The sequence below is a fragment of the Leptopilina heterotoma genome, unplaced genomic scaffold (genome assembly GCF_015476425.1).
Source record: "Leptopilina heterotoma isolate Lh14 unplaced genomic scaffold, ASM1547642v1 Lhet_52, whole genome shotgun sequence".
Lineage (NCBI taxonomy): Eukaryota > Metazoa > Arthropoda > Insecta > Hymenoptera > Figitidae > Leptopilina > Leptopilina heterotoma.
This window is the reverse complement of record NW_025111114.1, coordinates 1733570-1752908: the sequence shown is the minus strand read 5'-3', so window position 1 is coordinate 1752908 and position 19339 is coordinate 1733570. Positions and strand designations below refer to the sequence as shown.

General features: G+C 20.4%; 1 protein-coding gene across 5 annotated transcripts in view; it reads right to left on the bottom strand.

Moving 5' to 3' along the window:
* Positions 1-19339, bottom strand: part of LOC122507861 (venom dipeptidyl peptidase 4) — a 607787-nt gene that overhangs the window by 98415 nt on the left and 490033 nt on the right. For all 5 annotated transcript variants that reach the window (XM_043620807.1, XM_043620809.1, XM_043620806.1 and 2 more), the window contains one exon: positions 1284-1483. In XM_043620807.1, the coding sequence (XP_043476742.1) occupies positions 1284-1483 (200 nt within the window). The remainder of the gene's footprint in view (positions 1-1283; positions 1484-19339) is intronic.

Genomic DNA, 19339 nt, shown 5'->3' with positions numbered 1-19339 from the left:
AAAATCTTGGAAAGAAAATACTTTTTCTTTGCTTGTATTTCAGTATTCATGAAGAGTACACAGTGTTTTTTTTCTCTTCTCTTTACTGGTATTTTTTTTTTTTTTTTTTCAAGTGTTTATTTTATATAATCTGATCCAGTGATATCTCTGGTTTTAATAGAAGAGTAAATTAACGCAGGCAGCATATAGTAAAAAAATACTGTAGTACGGAATAGTAAGTAAAAATTTACGCCCTATGGCACGCGATGTCCCGAACTTAATACGTGATGTCCATTCCAATGGATCGTTCTCTATTGGTCCCATGCGATAAAATGTCGCCATTCATAACCACGAAACACCTGCGCTCGTGGGACCAATTTTGCAACATAGGGTCCTCTAACTACATTCATTTTTTTTTTTTGAAAAAGTAAATGAAAAAACAATAAAAAACCGCTTGAGAGTATTTTTACATTCGTTTTCTGCACATTTTTGAATTTGGTGATTTATATAATAGACTGGAAAAAAAATTTATTTGATTCAAGTAAAACTGATTACTTGACTATTATCAATTAAATATTTATTTGAATCAAATAAATTTTATTCGAGTCAATGAATCAAATTTTTATTTAAGTGAATTAAATGCGAGATTAAATGGTATTTGCTTCAAATACTAAAATTTTTTGTTCAAATACCATTTAATTGACTCAAATAAAAATTATTTGATTCAAGTAAATATTTAATTCTCAATAATCAAGTAAGAGATTATTTGAATTAAATCAATTTTTTTCAATGTAGTATAATAAAAAAAAATTAAAAATAATAACAATTAATAAAATTAATAATAAAGATAATAACAAAAGTAAGAGTAATAAAAATACAAAAAATAATAATTTAATTAAATAGTTGAAAATAGAAGTAAAATTGATAGAAATGAAATAATTTTAAAAGTCCTGTTAGTAATGAAATAAAAATAAAATTAATAATAAATTAATAATAAAAATACAAAAAAAATAATCATTTAATTAAATAGTTGAAAATAGAGGTAAAATTGATAGTAATTAAATAAATTAGAATTTCCTTTTAGTAATGAAATAAAAATAAAATTAATATAATAAATTAATAATATAAATAATAATAAAAATAATAATAATAAAAATACAAAAAATAATAATTAAATTTAATAGTTGAAAATAGAAGTAAAAAATTGATAGTAATTAAATAATTTTTAAGTCCCGTTAGTAATGAATAATAAAAAGGGGATAAAAAAATAAAAAGGGGATTATTTAATAAAAATGGAAACTCACCTTCGTAAACCCAGTCAGGTACGCCATTATATACAGTATGAAGAACTCCGGAATTTGTTATTTTATAAATATCTGGCACTTCAGCGGCCGGACGGTAATAAATATTATTTTGATAAACGTAGACCAAAGAATTTCCTTTCGGCCCCCATGTTGCCAATTGCAAGAATACAGATTCGTTGTCCGGAAAGCCAAAGTCTTCCCTGTAATTAAAAAAAATATATATTTTAACATTTTTTTAATTCTGGAATATATTTTTATCTTATTTATTTAATTTTTCTTTATTTTATTATAACAATTTCTGCTTTATTTTAATTTTTTATTCATGAATCCACTAAAGAGAGATAATTTATTTTAATAATTAAATTAAAATTAAAATCTTATAAAGAATTTTATCAACAAATTTCTAAATAATTAAATCCTTTTGATGAATTTTAATAAAATTTTCAAGAATAATTACATTTTTCCTGGAATTCGATTATAAAATTGTATTAAAAATAATTGTGATTCTGCGATGAGTTTTATTATTTATGAAAATATTTGAATTATTGCAAAGAAATTTATTATTGTTAGTTGAAAGTATAAAAAATTGAAATTTTCAGAGATTTTAATTTGAAATCTTATAAAAAATCAATTATTTCTAAAAATTCACGCTATAATGCTTTTAATATTAAATTATAATTACAATTCATTTTTAAATCAATTTTTATTAGAAAATTCCACGAGAATTCAATTATTTAAATACAAAAGTAAATTATATATTGAATAATTGAATGTTTCTTAAAATTTAATTCTTATAAAGAATTTTATTACTAAATTTTTATATAATTGAATTCTTTAGATGAATTTTAATAAAGTTTTAAAGAATTTTTAATTGAATTGAAATTTTTAATTTTCAATTGTATTAAAAATAATTGAAATTTTACGATGAGCTTTATTATTTATAATAATATTGGATTTCGAAAAAGAATTTTATTATACTTGAGAATAATTTAATCGAGGAAAATTTTTGAAAATAATTGAAATTTTTACAATAATTTGATTAAAATTCTTGAAAATAATTGAATTACAGAGAAATTATTTTATTATTTGTGAAAACAATTGAACTCTTGCAACTAACTTTGATACACATTTTTAAAATAATTTAATTCTTGGGGAAATTGTATTATCAATGAAAATAATTAAATTCTTTTGACGAATTTTAATAAAATTTTTAAGAATACATTTTTCGAAGAATTCGATTAAAATTGTATTAAAAATAATTAAAATTTTGCGTGAGTTTTATTATTTATGAAAATAATTGAGTTATTATGGAGAAATTTATAGATGAAATTTGTAAGTAATTGAATTCATGTGAAATTTTTATTATTTTATGAAAATAATTAAAGGTTTGCGTAAAATGTTATTAAAATTTTTTTTTTTAAATAATTGAATTCTTTTGGAAAATTTTATTAAAATCGTAGATATTAAAAATCATTGAAGTGAGGAAAATTTTTGAAAATAATTGAAATTTTGCCAAGAATTTTATTAAAATTTTTAAAAATAATTGAATTTCAAAGAAATTAGTTTATTATTTGTGAAAATAATTGAATTCTTGCAATTATTTATTCATAAATAATTGAATTATTGTGAAGAAATTTATAAAAAATATTGAAAATAAGTGAATTGTTGTGAAATTTTTATTTTTTATGAAAATAACTGAATGTTTTATTAAAATGTTATTAAAATTTGTTTTAAATAATTGAATTCTTTTTTTGCAAATTTTATTAAAATAGTAGATATTCAAAATCATTGAAGTGAGGAAAATTTTGGAAAATAATTGAAATTTTGACAAGAATTTTATTAAATTTTTTAAAAATAATTGAATTTCAGAGAAATTATTTTATAATTTGTGAAAATAATTGAACTCTTGTAATTATTTATAAATAAATAATTGAATTATTAGTGAAGAAGTTTATAAAAAATATTAAAAATCATTAAAAATAAGGAAAATTTTAGAAAATAATTGCAATAATATTTTGCCAAGAATTTCATTACAATTTTTGAAATTAATTAAATTTTGAAGAAGATTTTTGAATATAATTGAATTTTGTGCGAAGAATTTTATTACTTTTGAAAATAATTGAATTACTGTAAATATTTGTAACTTCTCCAAAAATCAATTTTTTAGTCTTTTCAACTAAAATTCTTCTATAGTAACTCTTAAGTCTAGGTTAAAGGTTTTTAATTTTTTTTTAGGTTCAACCTATATTATTATTTTTTTTTTTTTGTTAAAAAAGTTAAAAAAAATAAATAATAAAATACAAAAAAATATTTTTTATTTATTTCTTTTTCTTTTCCAGTTCCTATTATTTAATATTAAATTATTATTTATTAATTATTAATATATTATTAGTAAAAGTGATAAGCATTAGAAATAAAAAAAAAATTAATAAAAATAAATTTATTTAGAGAAAGTAAATCAATTTTGCCTCGCACGTAAATTAAGATTTGTTTTCTTAAAGGTTTTTAGAGTGTAATAAAAAGGAAGATAAAATTAAAAGAACACACTTTAATTATCCTGATGAATGAGGGGAAGGAAAATATTTTCTCTTTACGAGTTATTGCACTAGTATTGTGTCTACATGTATATATATTGTATGTATATGTGGAAAACAGTACGTAATCCTCATATGTTTTCCAGCGCTATAGTGGAGTCCTACCATAAACCTGACCTAGTATAGTTTGAGTATATACGCTGTATGAATACCTGCTGCTTTATTTATGTCTTTTTTTTTTTTTTTTTTTTTTTTGGGAGAGGGGTTAAAGTTTCCTTTGAGACAGGTACGAACGAACGACGGTAGAAATATAAACGTGCTTGAATATGAAACTTGATATCGATTTTTCTTGACATTTTGTATATGAAAATTGTCCACTTTGTCCACGTCTATATGTATATGCGCTTTTGTTGGGGAATTTTTCTTTCCCTCCACTTTTTTTTTTTTTTTTGTCATATAGTCCCTCTTGACCACACTGTGTGAGACCATTATGTGCATTTTCACTCAACACACAGAGACATTGTATACGCATTCATATATTTCATGGTTACGATATATAACCATTTCTCTTTTGATGCGCTTTCTATACCGCAAAATATACACATTAAATTAAATTTGGTTTACGCGACCGAAAAAAAAAATTTGTACATAAACATAATTTACTTCAGAAATAGTGGGAAAAAAATTTTTCTTGATTCAAAGAAAGAACTATTTGTCTATTATTATTAATTAATTAATTAACTATATTAATTTGAATGTTAACTTTCATTCATTCATTCACTTTTTCTGTCCTTCACACTCTGAAGTTGTCTTTTGTTTATACTTTTGTTTTTTATTATCTTTAAATAGATTGTGTATTATATTATTACTAGCAAATGTTACGCGCGAAAAGTGATATTCAATTTATTATTGTTATGCAAATTACAAAATTTTTTATTTTGAAATATAAATTTTTTAAATAATTTCATAATCAAAATTTAAAAAATATACTTATTAAGTACAAAATTAATTATTACTGTTCATATTTTCAAAAATTTTAATAAAATTTCACGAAAGAATTCAATTATTTTCTAAAATTTTAATAAATCCTTCTAAACAATTCAATTATTTTTTTAAATTCTAAAATCTTTACAAAAATTCAATGATTATAAAAACAATTTGAATTGAAATCCTCGAAAAAATTTCATTATTTTCAAATATTTCTATATAAAATTCTTCATAACAATATTTAATTCTTAAAATTTTAATAAGTTCTTCGAAACAATTCAACTATTTTTATAAATAAAAAAATTCTTTGCAGGAATTAAATTATTTTTAATTAAATTTAAATAAAATCACATGAAAAAATTTAAATATTTTCAAAAAATTTCCATAAAATTCAATTTCAGCAAGAATTTAAAATTCTCTAAAAATAATTGAATTATTCTCGAAATATTTTTAAAAAATTCTTTATAAAAATTAAATTACTTTCAATGCAATTTTTAAATACATTCGTCAAAAAAAAATTGAAAGAATTCAATTATTTTCAAAAAAAATAATAATAAAATTCTTTGAAGGAATTCTATTATCATTAAATTTTTTGATAAAATTCTTTGCAACAATTCGATGATTTTCAATATATTAATTTTTAAAATTGAAAATATTTGAAAAGAAAAATTATAAAAAAGTTCAGAAACAAAAAGTAAACAATACTTAACTCCAAACTGCGAACAGATTACCGGAATATGTACTTTATTATTATTAAATAATTAATTAATGTTATAATTTTTTTTTAATTAATTCAAAATTGTAATGACAAATAGAAATGATCAGAATTTTTTTCACTTCTTTTCATTAAAAGACTAAAATTTTGTTAAAAATATTATGTTTTGTCAAATTGAAATTATGCAGATTTTTGTTCTTTACTTCTAATGAAAATTAGAAAATTGTTAAATAATTGTGATTAAGAAATAGAAAATTTATTTATTTTGCATTATTTTTCTTAATGAATCACAATTTCTTTTAACAAATTTATTATTTTGTTTTAGAAAAAGAAGAAAAATATTTGCAAAATTCCTATTTTTAATCTTATGTTTGGAACAGGTTTTTGCACAAAAATTAAGACATTCAAAAATTTTTAAATTCAAACCTTTTTTAAATTAAACAACTTATAAAAGTATTTCTTCATGTTTTCTAATAATTAAAGATGACCGAGAGATAAAATCATTATTTTATATTATAAGAATATTGTTACTGTAACTTCATCAAAATTATTTTCATCATTTTAATTCAATTATTATTTTCTAGAATTTTAAATTCTTTTTTATGAAAATAATAATTGAATTCCTTAAAAAAATTTGATAAATTTATGAAAATAATAGAATTCGTGTAAAATTTTTATTATTTATGAAAATAATTAAATGTTTGTATACAATTTTATTAAAATAGTAGATATTGAAAATCATTGAAATTAGAAAAATGCATTTTATTTTTGAAAATAATTGAAATTAGGACAAGAATTTTCTTGACATTTATGAAAATCATTGAACACTTTGGACAAGAATTTTGAATAAAAGAATTTCTTTTATAAAGATAATTGGGATTTTTACGAGAATTTTTTTTTTTTTAATTCTGAACATAGTTGAATTTTATTGTTTTTTTTTAAATAATTGAATTTCGGCAATTATTTGTAACTTCTCCAAAATTGAATGATTTTAGTGTTTGCAATAAAAATTTAATTTAGAAAATTTTCAAATTCTATTATTTTTAAAATTGCCAATTTTTATTTAAAAAAGGTGGTATGAAGTTAGTTATAAGAATTGTTGCTAGTTAAATTATTATTATAATATTTAAATATTATATATTTAAATGTAATAATTATATAATAATTATTATATTGTATTTACTTATGCAGTTATATAATCTAAAACAATAAAATTAAGAAACAAATGGATTAAAAATGTAAAAAAGCGAACATTTTTTTTCTGTCTTAAGGGAAAAAAAAAGAAAAGAGTTTTGTGAGTTAAATTTCGTAAAAAGGGAAATTTAATTTAAGGAAACGTGATACTTTATAAAGCGAGAGTAATCCATTAGGATGGTATGAACATTTATTCTTGCTACATTGTATAAAAAAGTAGTACCATAAAACTTCAAGAGCCACTGACGATATAAGTAGGGACGCCGCTCCCTCGCCCCCTTTCATCCCCCCCTTCTCTCTCTTGATATACCGTTTTTTTATTATATATTCTTTAAGTCCCAGAAGAATTTTCTTTTAACATTGCGAATCTTTCTCTATAAAGGGATTGTTTCAGACCCCCCTTTTTTTTAACATCCTACGTGAGCTTTTTTATATTCAAGTAGAACTTCTTTTTGCGCATGTAGATCACTTCCTCTCTGGGACACGGTAAAAATTACACACGTCTTAGATGAAATTTTTCTTTACTAAATATATATATACACACAATACGGTTGAGAATTATTTGTCTCAACAAATTCGAAAAAAAAACTTTAGCCTACTTTATTTTACTTTTATTTCTTTTTCCTCAGTATATTTATGTCATTTTATTTATTTATTCTTAAAAAAACTTTATTAACAATTTAAAAAAATAATTGAATCCTTTCGTGAAATTTTATTATTTCTCAAGCGTAACATTTACTATAGTAATTAAATAATGTCTAAAAAAAATTATTTGAGTATATAAAAGAAATGAAAGAGGGATAAGATACTTAAAAAATATCACATCTATTCATTAAATTTTATTTTCTATTTCATTATTCACGTGTTTACTCGTGAGCTTTTACACTTATCCGGTAAAGGAAGTTCTCATGATGGAACGTTTACTAAGCCATTGAGAGTACGATAAGGGGTCGATGAAATGTAGACAGCCAAGCAGACGACATAAAAGACGATATCAAATGCAGAATTGTCGAGGTCTCACATTTTATATATATATATGTATATATTGTATAGATGAAATCAAAAGAGGTAGAAAGTCAAAGATTCTATTCACAAAATCCGTTTGAGAAATTGAGATAAGAAGTCAAATTTTTTTCCTCTTCCCATTTTCGATGACATCATTGCCCTAAAGGGCATTATCGAAGGTCATCTGAGCCAAGAAGTTTAAGCTTTCTTTACTGACCTTTATATTTTACCCTTAGATATTTAAATATTTTATCGACAGTCTGACAAGGAATTACTTATAGGTTATGAGAGGAAAATTGATTTATGAAAAATTTTTGGGGAAATTTTTTTTCTGTATTTCAATAATATATTTGTGGCTCTAAAGTCTTTTTCGAATTCGAAATTTATTATAATACTAGGTCATGTATTAAAGAATTAACTATATTAATTTGAATGTTCTTTCATTCATTCACTTTTTCTGTCCCTCACACTCTGAAGTTGTCTTCTATTTATATTTTTGTTTTTATTATCTTTAGATAAATTGTATATTATATTATTACTAGAAAATTTTACGCGCGGAACGTGATATTCAATTTATTATTATTATACAAATTACAAATATTTTTAATCTTCAAATATAAATTTTTAAAATAATTTCATAATCAAAATTTAAAAAAATCACTTATTAAGTACAAAATTATTACTAAATTAAATTATTATAATTAATTAAATTATTATTATTATTTTATATTTTCTAAAATTTTAATAAATCCTTCGAAAAAATTCAATTATTTTTATAAATAGTAAAATTCTTCACAAGAATTAAATTATTTTTAAATCAATTTTAAATAAAATTACATAAAAGAATTTAAAAGAAAAATTTAAAAGAATTTTCAAAAATTTCCATAAAATGCAATTTCAACAAGAATTTAAAATTCTCTAAAAATAATTCAATTATTCTCAAAATATTCTTAAAAAATTCTATATAAAAATTAAATTACTTTCAAAGCAATTTTTAAATATATTCCTCAAAAATATTGAAAGAATTCAATTATTTTAAAAAAAAAATAATAAAAATCTTGTGATGAATTCAATGATTTTGAATATAATATACATAATTTTAATAAAATTCTTTAAAGAAATTCCATTATTTTCGAAACAACTTTAATTGAATTTCTCGATAAAATTTCATTATTTAAAAATATTTCTATAAAATTCTTCATAACAATTTAATTATTTTTAAAAATTTTTTTAAAATTCTCGCGAAACATTTTAATTATTTTTTATAAATAGTAAAATCTTTCTAAACAATATTTAATTATTTTTTTCAATAGTAAAATCTTAACAAAAAATCCAATGATTTTTAAAACAATTTTAATTGAATTCCTCGGATATGAATTTAAATATTTTTTTAAATATTTCCATAAATTTCAATTATGTCCAAAAATTTTAATAAATTCTTCGAAACAAATTTTATAAATATTAGTAAAATTCTCCGCAAGAATTCAATTATTTTCAATTCACTTTTAATAAAATTCTTCTTCATAAAATTCAAATGCTTTCAAAATTTGCAATTAAAATTATTAAAGAAACTTTATTAGTTTAAAAAATAATTCAAAGAAATTCTTCGAAAGAATTTAATTAGGATTTAAAAAAATTTTAATAAAATTCTTTGTGATAATTCAGTTATTTTCCTAAATAATAAAATTCTTTGAAGGAATTCTATTATCATCAAATTTTTTGATAAAATTCTTTGGAAACAATTCGATGACTTTCAATATATTAATTTTAAAATTGGAAATATTTGAAAAGAAAAATTATGAAAAAGTTAATAATAATGCAATTTATTTTGCATTATTTTTGTTTATGAATCACAATTTTTTTAACAAAATTATTATTTTGTTTTAGAAAAAGAAGAAAAATATTTGCAAAATTCCTATTTTTTAATCTTATTTTTGGAACAGGATTTTCCACAGGAATTAATAATATTAATAATAATATTAATAATAATTAAAGATGACCATGTAATAAAATCATTATTTTATATTATTATAAGAATATTGTTACTCTAATTTCATCAAAATTATTTTCATCATTTTAATTAAATTATTATTTTCTAGAATTTTAAATTATTTTTTATGAAAATAATTGAATTCCTTAAAAAAAATTTATTATTTGTGACGCGATCTGAAGAAAGGGACCTTAGAAGCAAGTCATTTTAAGGTTGGGTTAGAGTTACTTTTTTCTTGTTTGAAAGTTTCTTTTTACTTATTTCGAATTAAAATCAGTGTTTATTAAATATTTTAGTTTTAATGAAGACTTAAACATCAATGATTTATATTGACAGTTGATCCTTTTTCTGTATTTTGATTTAAAAAATTGCAAACATAACCTATAATTTTTTGCTTCTAAGGTCCCTTTCTTCAGATCGCGTCACATTTATAAAAATTATAATTGAATTCCTGTGAAATTTTGATTATTTATGAAAATAATTAAATGTTTGCATACAATTTTATTAAAATTTTTTTTTAAATAATTGAATTTTTTTTGGGAAATTTGATTAAAATTGTAGATATGGAAAATCATTGAAATTAGAAATATGCATTTTATTTTTGAAAATAATTGATATTAGGACAAGAATTTTTTTGACATTTAGAAAAATAATTAAACTCTGGAGAAGAATTTTGTTACTTATAAAGATATTTGGGATTTTTACAAAATTTTTTTTCAAATTTTGTACAAGTTGAATTTTATAAAAAGAATTTAATTTAATTTATTTTTTTTAAATAGTTGAATTTCTGCAATTATTTTTAATTTCTCCAAAATTGAATTTTTTTAGTATTTTCAACAAAAATTTGAATTAGAAAGTTTTCAAATTCTATTATTTTTAAAATTGCTAATTTTATTTTTAAAAAAGTCAGTAAGAAGTAAGCCGCGCGCTTTAGCGCGCGAATTGTTGCTAGTATTTTATAAGATTTTGAAATATTTAAATCATGTTTTTCATTTTTATTTCAGAAGTGCTCAGATTGTGTGACTTTTTCGACTTTTTTTCGAACAAATGCGACTTTTTTAGATTTTTTTTTAATTAAAATGCGACTAATCGACTGTTTCACATTTTTCAATTACTTTTTGAATTAAATTTTAAATATCAGAAATCTTTTTTGTTTGGTTTAAATAAAAATTTTATTTGTGCTAAATTATATTTATAAATTATTTATAAATTTTACTTGACATAAATAAAGTTAATAATAATTAATCCATAAAATAATAATAAATATATAAGTTAATAAAACTTTCGTAAAATTTTCATTTAAGACAAAAATATAATGACAAATATATTTTTAATTGAACCAAAAAATAAATTATATTTGGTAAAAAAAACATTTCTCTGCGATATTGAAAGAAAGTAAAAATGTAAAAATTTTTTTAATTTGAAAAAACAAAACATATTTATAATTAATTTTTTACGAACAAAAAAATCACGATCAACGTTGCTTGTTTAATTTTCCCGTATAATTTAATTAATTTTCTTATATAAACCAGTAATTACGGATTAAATAAGAAAATAATTAAATTAGATAGAAATACTTCAATTAAAGTTAAATTAAACGTCATGTGTAAATATATATAGAAAAATAATTAAAATTACAAAGGGAAAAAGATAAAACTTAATTTTCAAAATAATAAAAATAGATTAATTTAATTTAATTTTCAAATAAAAATCTTTAATTAAAAATCAATGTCAATTAAATGAATGGCGTCATTGTCAATTAAAACCAGAATGGATTTTACATTAAACGGAAAGTTCAAAGAAGTGTTTCAAATAGAAATCCCTGCGAATAAAACCTTGAATCACTTTAAGACCACAGGGCAGAATTGTGAGCGTCACTCGATTCAACAACTTTTCTACTTTGACCCCTCAGGCAGGAGAGAGTCGATAAAAGCGAAAAACAGTAATTTCCCTTTATCGCAAATAAGGATCAAGGACAAAAAAAAAGAATGATTTTATACAGATTCGTCTATTTGTTCTGATCTCATCACAATTCTTTTTTTCTTCTTGTTTTTAGTTAGAAAATTATTTTTACCCATTTGCATTCTAAGAAAAAATTCTACTTAAATTCGAATTGTAAAAATTGATAATAATTGAAGTAATAATTAAAATTATATTATTTTTAGGACATTAATTTATATATATATATATATATATATATATATATATATATATATATATATATATATATATATATATATATATATAAAATTATATTAAAATTAACTATTATGTAATAATAATCGAGATATTCTGTCGTTATGTGAATTTAGGGTTTTTTGATTCTAAAATTGTTAAATAGCTCGAATTTAATGACAAATTATTGACAGTTTTAATTTGTAATTAATAAAAATTATTTATTTGTTACTTTCTTAAAAAAAATAGTTTTGAATTTTATTTTATTTTCATTATTTATTTAATTTTATTTAAATAATCCAGAAACTAATTATGAATTTTGGAAGAATTGCAAATATAATTTTAAGTATTTTGTTTAATACGCAAAGAAATATTTATTTGAACCAAATATTTATAATATTTATGGTAAATAAAATATTTTTTTCCAAAATTATTTTGTTTATTTAAACTTTCAAAAATTTTTGCGATTGCAAAAAGTAATTTTTTCTTGACGTGCATGTGCTTGATACGTGTGTTCCTATTTCAAATAGAGGATAGAATCACCGATCCTCGGGGGTGTGATTTCTAACGTGCACTACGTGATGTGTATCTCTTAAATCCTCTTTAGTACATATGCAAAAATAACAAGAGTAGAGAAAGAAACGACTTTATCTTCTCTCTTTCTCTCTCTCTCTCTCTTAGCTAACGAAAAAGCTCTCCCAATCTCCTAGGAGACATTTATCCCGAGGTAGATTTTATAACGAGTCAAAGTCGACCTAAATCCGTTTCTTAAAATTCTCTCTATTAAATTTACCTTTTATTTTATTTATTTATAAAATTTATTTTTTTTATCCCCTTCAGAATAAAGATAAATTGAAGAAATTATATTTCACTGAATTATCATTTCTATTATTGTCATTATTATCAATACAAAAATATTGAATATACGAATTAATCTAAATATTAATATTCAAACAAAATCTGGAATGTATATTTTTTCACATTTATTTATTTATTTATTTATTTATTTATTTACTTACAATGGAAAATATAAATATTTTCCAATGAAAAATTTTGTAAAGAAAATCTTTGACTATTTCAATATAATGTATTTATGTCACTAAAAAGTTCCGAACAGTTTGAATGAATTTATTTATTTCTCTTTCAAATTCAAAATTTATTAATTATTACCTATAAATTACAATAATAGGTCATGCATTTGAAATATAAGGTTAGGAATATTAAAATATTTAAATTGTTTGACAAACTGTTAATGGGGTTTTATTAGAATTGAGTGTAGAATGTAACAAAATACTTTTATAAAAATTATTTTATTTGTATGAAATATTAAAAAAATTATCAATCCTCCAAGTCAAATATTAAAATAATAAAAACACAATTTTAACGTTTCGACAAATATTTTATTTGTAGTTTTTTTAATTGCACTGAGACACAAAAATAATTTTTAATTGTAATCATTATTTTTTAAGGGTATTTGAACCATTATGACGTCACAGTTATAAAACACATGCTTTGTACAAACCGTAACGTCATAATGGTTCAAATGTCCTTAAAGCAAAAAAATACTTAAATGAATCGAATAATCGGTTTGATTATTATTTATTAAAAAATTTATTTTTTCTATTATTTTTTTATTTAAAAAAAAATTTAATAAAATTGTACGCAAACATTTAATTATTTTCATAAATAATAAAAATTTCACAGGAATTCAATTATTTATAAATTTTTTACAAATTTCTTCGCAATAATTCCATTATTTTCATAAATAATAAGACTCATCGAAGAATTTCAATTATTTTTAATGCTATTTTAAATTAATTAATCAAAAAATTCAATTATTTTCACAAATAAAGTTTTACACAAGAATTCAATTATTTAAAATAAAATTTTCAGAATATTTATTATATTTAGAAAACATTAATTATTTAAAACAATGTTTATAAAAATTCTTATGAAAAATTCAATTATTTTCAAAATAACAAAATTTTTCTCAAAAATTCAATTTTTTTAAAACATTTTAATCAAATTTTTCGCAATAATTCAATTATTTCCATAAATAATAAAATTCTTCTTAGAAATTCAATTATTTTTAAACATTTTACTAAAATTCTTAGCAACTATTCAATTATTTTCATAAATAATAAAAATCATCGCAGGATTTTAATTATTAATAATACAATTTTACAGGAATCACTAAAAAAATGTAATTATTCATAAAAATTTAATTTCAATTCCTCGAAAAAATCAATTATTTAAATAAATGTTTTTTTAAATTCTTTGGAAGAATTTAATTATTTTCAAAAATATTAGAATTTTTCACAGGAATTCAATTATTTACAAAAATATTAGAAATTTTCACAGGAATTCAATTATTTTCAAATATTTTAATAAAATTGTTTGAAAGAAATCAATTATTTTAAATACAATTTTAATTAAATTATTTTGAAATAATCAAATTATTCTTTTAGATTTTAATAAAATTCTTCCCAAGAATTCAATTATTTACATATATAATTCTTCGAAAGAATTTAATTATTTATTTATTTATTTATTTGAACATAAACGGGTTTCAGACGAACCCCTTCGTAAAAAAGTACTTAATTGTAAATTATATAACAAAAGACTATATTATGTCGATAAATTACAAAATTATTCCTGAAAATTCAATTATTTTGAGGCATTTTAATAAAATTCTTTGCAAAATTTTAATTATTTTTAAAAATTTTCCTCAATTGAATGATTTTTAATATCTACTATTTTAATAAAATTTTTCAAAAGAATTCAATTACCTATTTAAAAAAAATTTAATAAAATTCTAAGCAAAACTTTAATTATATTTATAAAATAATAAAAATTTCACAGGAATTTATTTATTTACAAATTTTTTATAAATTTCTTCGCAATCATTCAATCATTCAATTAGTTACATAAATAATAAAATTTTTACAGGGATTCAATTCTTTCTCAATTAATTATTTTGAAGAATTTTAATAATAATCATTGCAAGAATTCAATTATTTTTATAGATATGAAAACTCATCGCAGGATTTCAATTATTTTTAATAAGTACAATTTTAAATGAATTTCTCAAAAAATGCAACTATTATCTTAAAAATTTTAATAAAATTCTTTGAAAAAATTCAATTATTTTTAAAAAATTTCAATGAAATGCTTAATAATAATTGAAGAATTTACAAAAAAAAATATTTCTACTATTTAAAATTCAAGTCAAAAAGTAATTGAAAAATATGAAAAAAGTCGATTAGTCGCATTTTACTCAAAAAAAAATCTGGAAAAAGTCGAGTAGTCGCATTTTTTCTCAAAAAAGTCGAAAAAGTCGCACAATCCGAGCCCTGAAATAATTTACAAGACTATAAATATTTTTTCAAAGTGTAGAATAGAATAAAATCTGCAGAATTTTTTTTTGGACAATAAATTTATATTTATTTACATTTATTTATATTTATTTATATTTATTTTAATTTATTTTAATTTATTTATTTATATTTATTTATTTTTATTTATTTTTATTTATTTTTATTTATTTATATTTATTTTTATTTATTTATTTATATTTATTTATATTTATTTATATTTATTTATATTTATTTATATTTATTTATATTTATTTATATTTATTTCCATTTATTTTTATTTATTTATTTATATTCATTTATATTTATTTATTTTTATTTATTTTTATTTATTTTTATTTATTTTCGAAGTTATCAAAATAAATTTATAGTTTTCGAATGAATTTGTCCTTATAGATAAATTAAACAGCAATTTTTGTATTGTTTTGGTTTTTTTACAAATTTTCAATTTTCATGGGATGAAAATAAGAAATTGACAATCCCTTCAGTCATTGAACCATGATTTTCGATTAGAAGAAGTTCATAACGATAAAAATACGTTTGAAAATAATAAAAGTGCAGGGCGTTCCGGTGATATTTCATTTTTGTCTTTTCTCCCCTTCGACCAATGGAAGAGTTAGGAGAGAGAGAGAGAGGAGTTCCTCTGCGCTGTCTCTTAACCAGAAAGACTTGTTCTCTTTCTGAAATCCATTTATCTCGTGCCAGTGCAAGACATTATTTTCGGTTTGAAATCGTCTTGCTACTTTCAGTTTCTTTTTCTATTTTTTTTTTCTTTTTCATTTTGTGTCTCTGAACTGCTTCGCGCGTGACAAGAAGAGACGACATCAACATTGTTGTACTTGTTTCTTTTTCATGTTACAATTATTCTTTTCTCTCCTCCTGCATTACTTTCTCTCTCTCTTTCTCTCCCTATGGTATCTTTCAAGGGAAGAATAAAGTGAAAAAGATCATTTCTCAGAAAGTAATGAATGTAATGGGGGATTTTTTTTTTCTTTTCTTTTTTTTTTAATTAGGAAAAGCCAATTGCTGATTGCTATGCCAAGTCACGTACTGGTGACGTCTTTTAAAAGCAAATTTCGATTCAGAAGAACAATGTTCTTAGAAACTTGGAAATTTAGTCTTTGGAAACGTGAAAATTGTCTTGAATTTTAAAAAGATTTTTTCCTGTCAAACTATCAGGAGTCTGCGTGTCGAAAGGAGAGGCGAAAACTAAATTATTCGAATTCAAAGTTGGTAAAAAAAAATTCACTAATGGATTATTTGAACTACTTTGAAAATATTTGAATTATTACTCAGAAAAAATATGGAAATGTCTCTAAAGTTTTCCACCTTCAAACGAACTAAATTTATTTATTTTTTAAATTTATAATAAACTGTGCTAGTTATCAAAAACTACTGTTTTTTTTTATAACTTTCTTAGGCAATTGATTTAATTTCATAATTGAATTAACTGAATAATTTGATAATTGAATTAATTAGTTTAATAATTTGTTAATTGAATTAACCAATCGACTAATTCGATAATTGAATTAATCTGTTGATTTAATTTTGATAATTGAATCAATCAATTGAATAATTAGACAATTAATTATTGAATTAATTAATCAACTTAATTGGACAATTGATTTAATCTGTCGATTTAATTTTGATAATTGAATCAATGAATTGAATAATTAGATATTTAAATTAATCAATCGACTTAATTCGATAATTTAATTAATCAGTTGACTAATTCGATAATTAAATGAATCTATCGATTTAAGTTTGATAATTGAATCAATCAATTGAATAATATTAGACAATCGAATTAATCTATTGATTTAATTTTGATAATTGAATAATTAACTAGTTAATTACCTAAATAGTGCTAATAGTAAATAAATAGTGCTAATAATAACTAAATAAAGAATTTTCACACAATTTCATTCACGTTATTGTTCTGTTTGTATAATTCGGGCAATAATCGGCAAATGAGAAGAGTTAATTCCGTTTATTATTTTGGATTCCTTTGATCAGTTTGACTTCACCTATGGTCCTCTATATGTTCTGAAAGAGCACTTTATTCCTAAATAATAGAGAAGCAGTTGAAATGCAAATGGGGTTAATAACCACTTTTGCGGATGTACAAAACCATACCCTCCAAACAGATTACCAAAATAACCAACCACCTAACAAAGTAAAAGTTTTCGACAGATATTCTCAAAAGTGAAACTTTCAAAATTCACCCACTGCTATTCGCTTGAGAATGAATATTAATTTGAAAATACGAGGATTATATTTATGATAAACTGACAAAAGGAGAAAATCAACAAATTTAAATGTTATTTCATTGCTTGTTCCTTGGAATTCAAATTAAAGCGAAAGGAACATTTGAAAAATAGTAAAATAATAATTTCACTCGACGAATATTCAATTTAACTAAATATTTATTTGCATGAATAAAAACTCTTTTAAAGAACTAAAAATTTATTTAAAAATAGTTTCACTGCTAGTAAAATTCTACGAAATCAATAAAATTTAAATAATTGTTAGTAAAATTCTAGAAAATTAGTAAAATTCTACGAAATTAGTAAAATTTCAATAATTGTTAGTAATATTCTAGAAAATAAGTAAAATTCTACGAAATTAATAAAATTTCAATAATTGTTAGTAAAATTCTAGGAAATTAGTAAAATTCTACGAAATTAGTAAAATTTCACAATTGTTAGTAAAATTTCAATAATTGTTAGTAGTATTCTAGAAAATAAGTAAAATTCTACGAAATTAGTAAAATACTAGGAAATCAGTAAAATTTTAGAAAATTAGTAAAATTCTACGAAATTAGTAAAATTCTAGGAAATTAGTAAAATGTCACTAATTGTTAGTAAAATTCAAGGAAATTAGTAAAATTCTACAAAATTAGTAAAATGTCACTAATTGTTAGTAAAATTTCAATAATTGTTATTAATATTCTAGGAAATAAGTAAAATTCTAGAAAATTAGTAAAATACTAGGAAATTAGAAAAATTCTAGGAAATTTGTAAAATTCTAGAAAATTAGTAAAATTCTACGAAATTAGTAAAATTCTAGGAAATTAGTAAAATGTCACTAATTGTTAGTAAAATTTCAATAATTGTTATTAATATTCTAGGAAATAAGTAAAATTCTAGAAAATTAGTAAAATACTAGGAAATTAGAAAAATTCTAGGAAATTTGTAAAATTCTAGAAAATTTGTAAAATTCTAGAAAATTAGTAAAATTCTACGAAATTAGTAAAATTCTACGAAATTAGTAAAATGCCACTAATTGTTAGTAAAATTTCAATAATTGTTATTAATATTCTAGGAAATAAGTAAAATTCTAGAAAATTAGTAAAATACTAGGAAATTAGAAAAATTCTAGGAAATTTGTAAAATTCTAGAAAATTAGTAAAATTCTACGAAATTAGTAAAATTCTAGGAAATTAGTAAAATGTCACTAATTGTTAGTAAAATTTCAATAATTGTTATTAATATTCTAGGAAATAAGTAAAATTCTAGAAAATTAGTAAAATACTAGGAAATTAGAAAAATTCTAGGAAATTTGTAAAATTCTAGAAAATTAGTAAAATTCTACGAAATTAGTAAAATTCTAGGAAATTAGTAAAATGCCACTAATTGTTAGTAAAATTTTAATAATTGTTAGTAAAATTCTAGGAAATTAGTTATATTTAAAGAATGCATTGCTCGAAAGAAAAAATTGTTCATTTAATTAATAGTTCGATTTGATTGATTCGAAATTAGTTGAAATGAAAAAAAAGAAATTAAAATTAAAATTGTAGTTGAAATGAATAATTTTTGTAACTAAAAAGAAATTTATAAAAATTCTTCCTCTATGAGGAAGCAAAAATCATTGGAAATAAATTGTAGAAAATGTTCCAAGTAAATTATTTGATGCAACAAATAGCATTCGTTTTAAAAAAAATTACAATATTTTAATTTAAAAATATAGAAATTTTCGCTGTATTGAAAGTTCGATCGTATGAGAAATGGTGAAAAATAGAATTTTTTTTCTTCGCTTTATAAATTATTATTTTACAAACGTCCATTGAAAAAATTTAAATG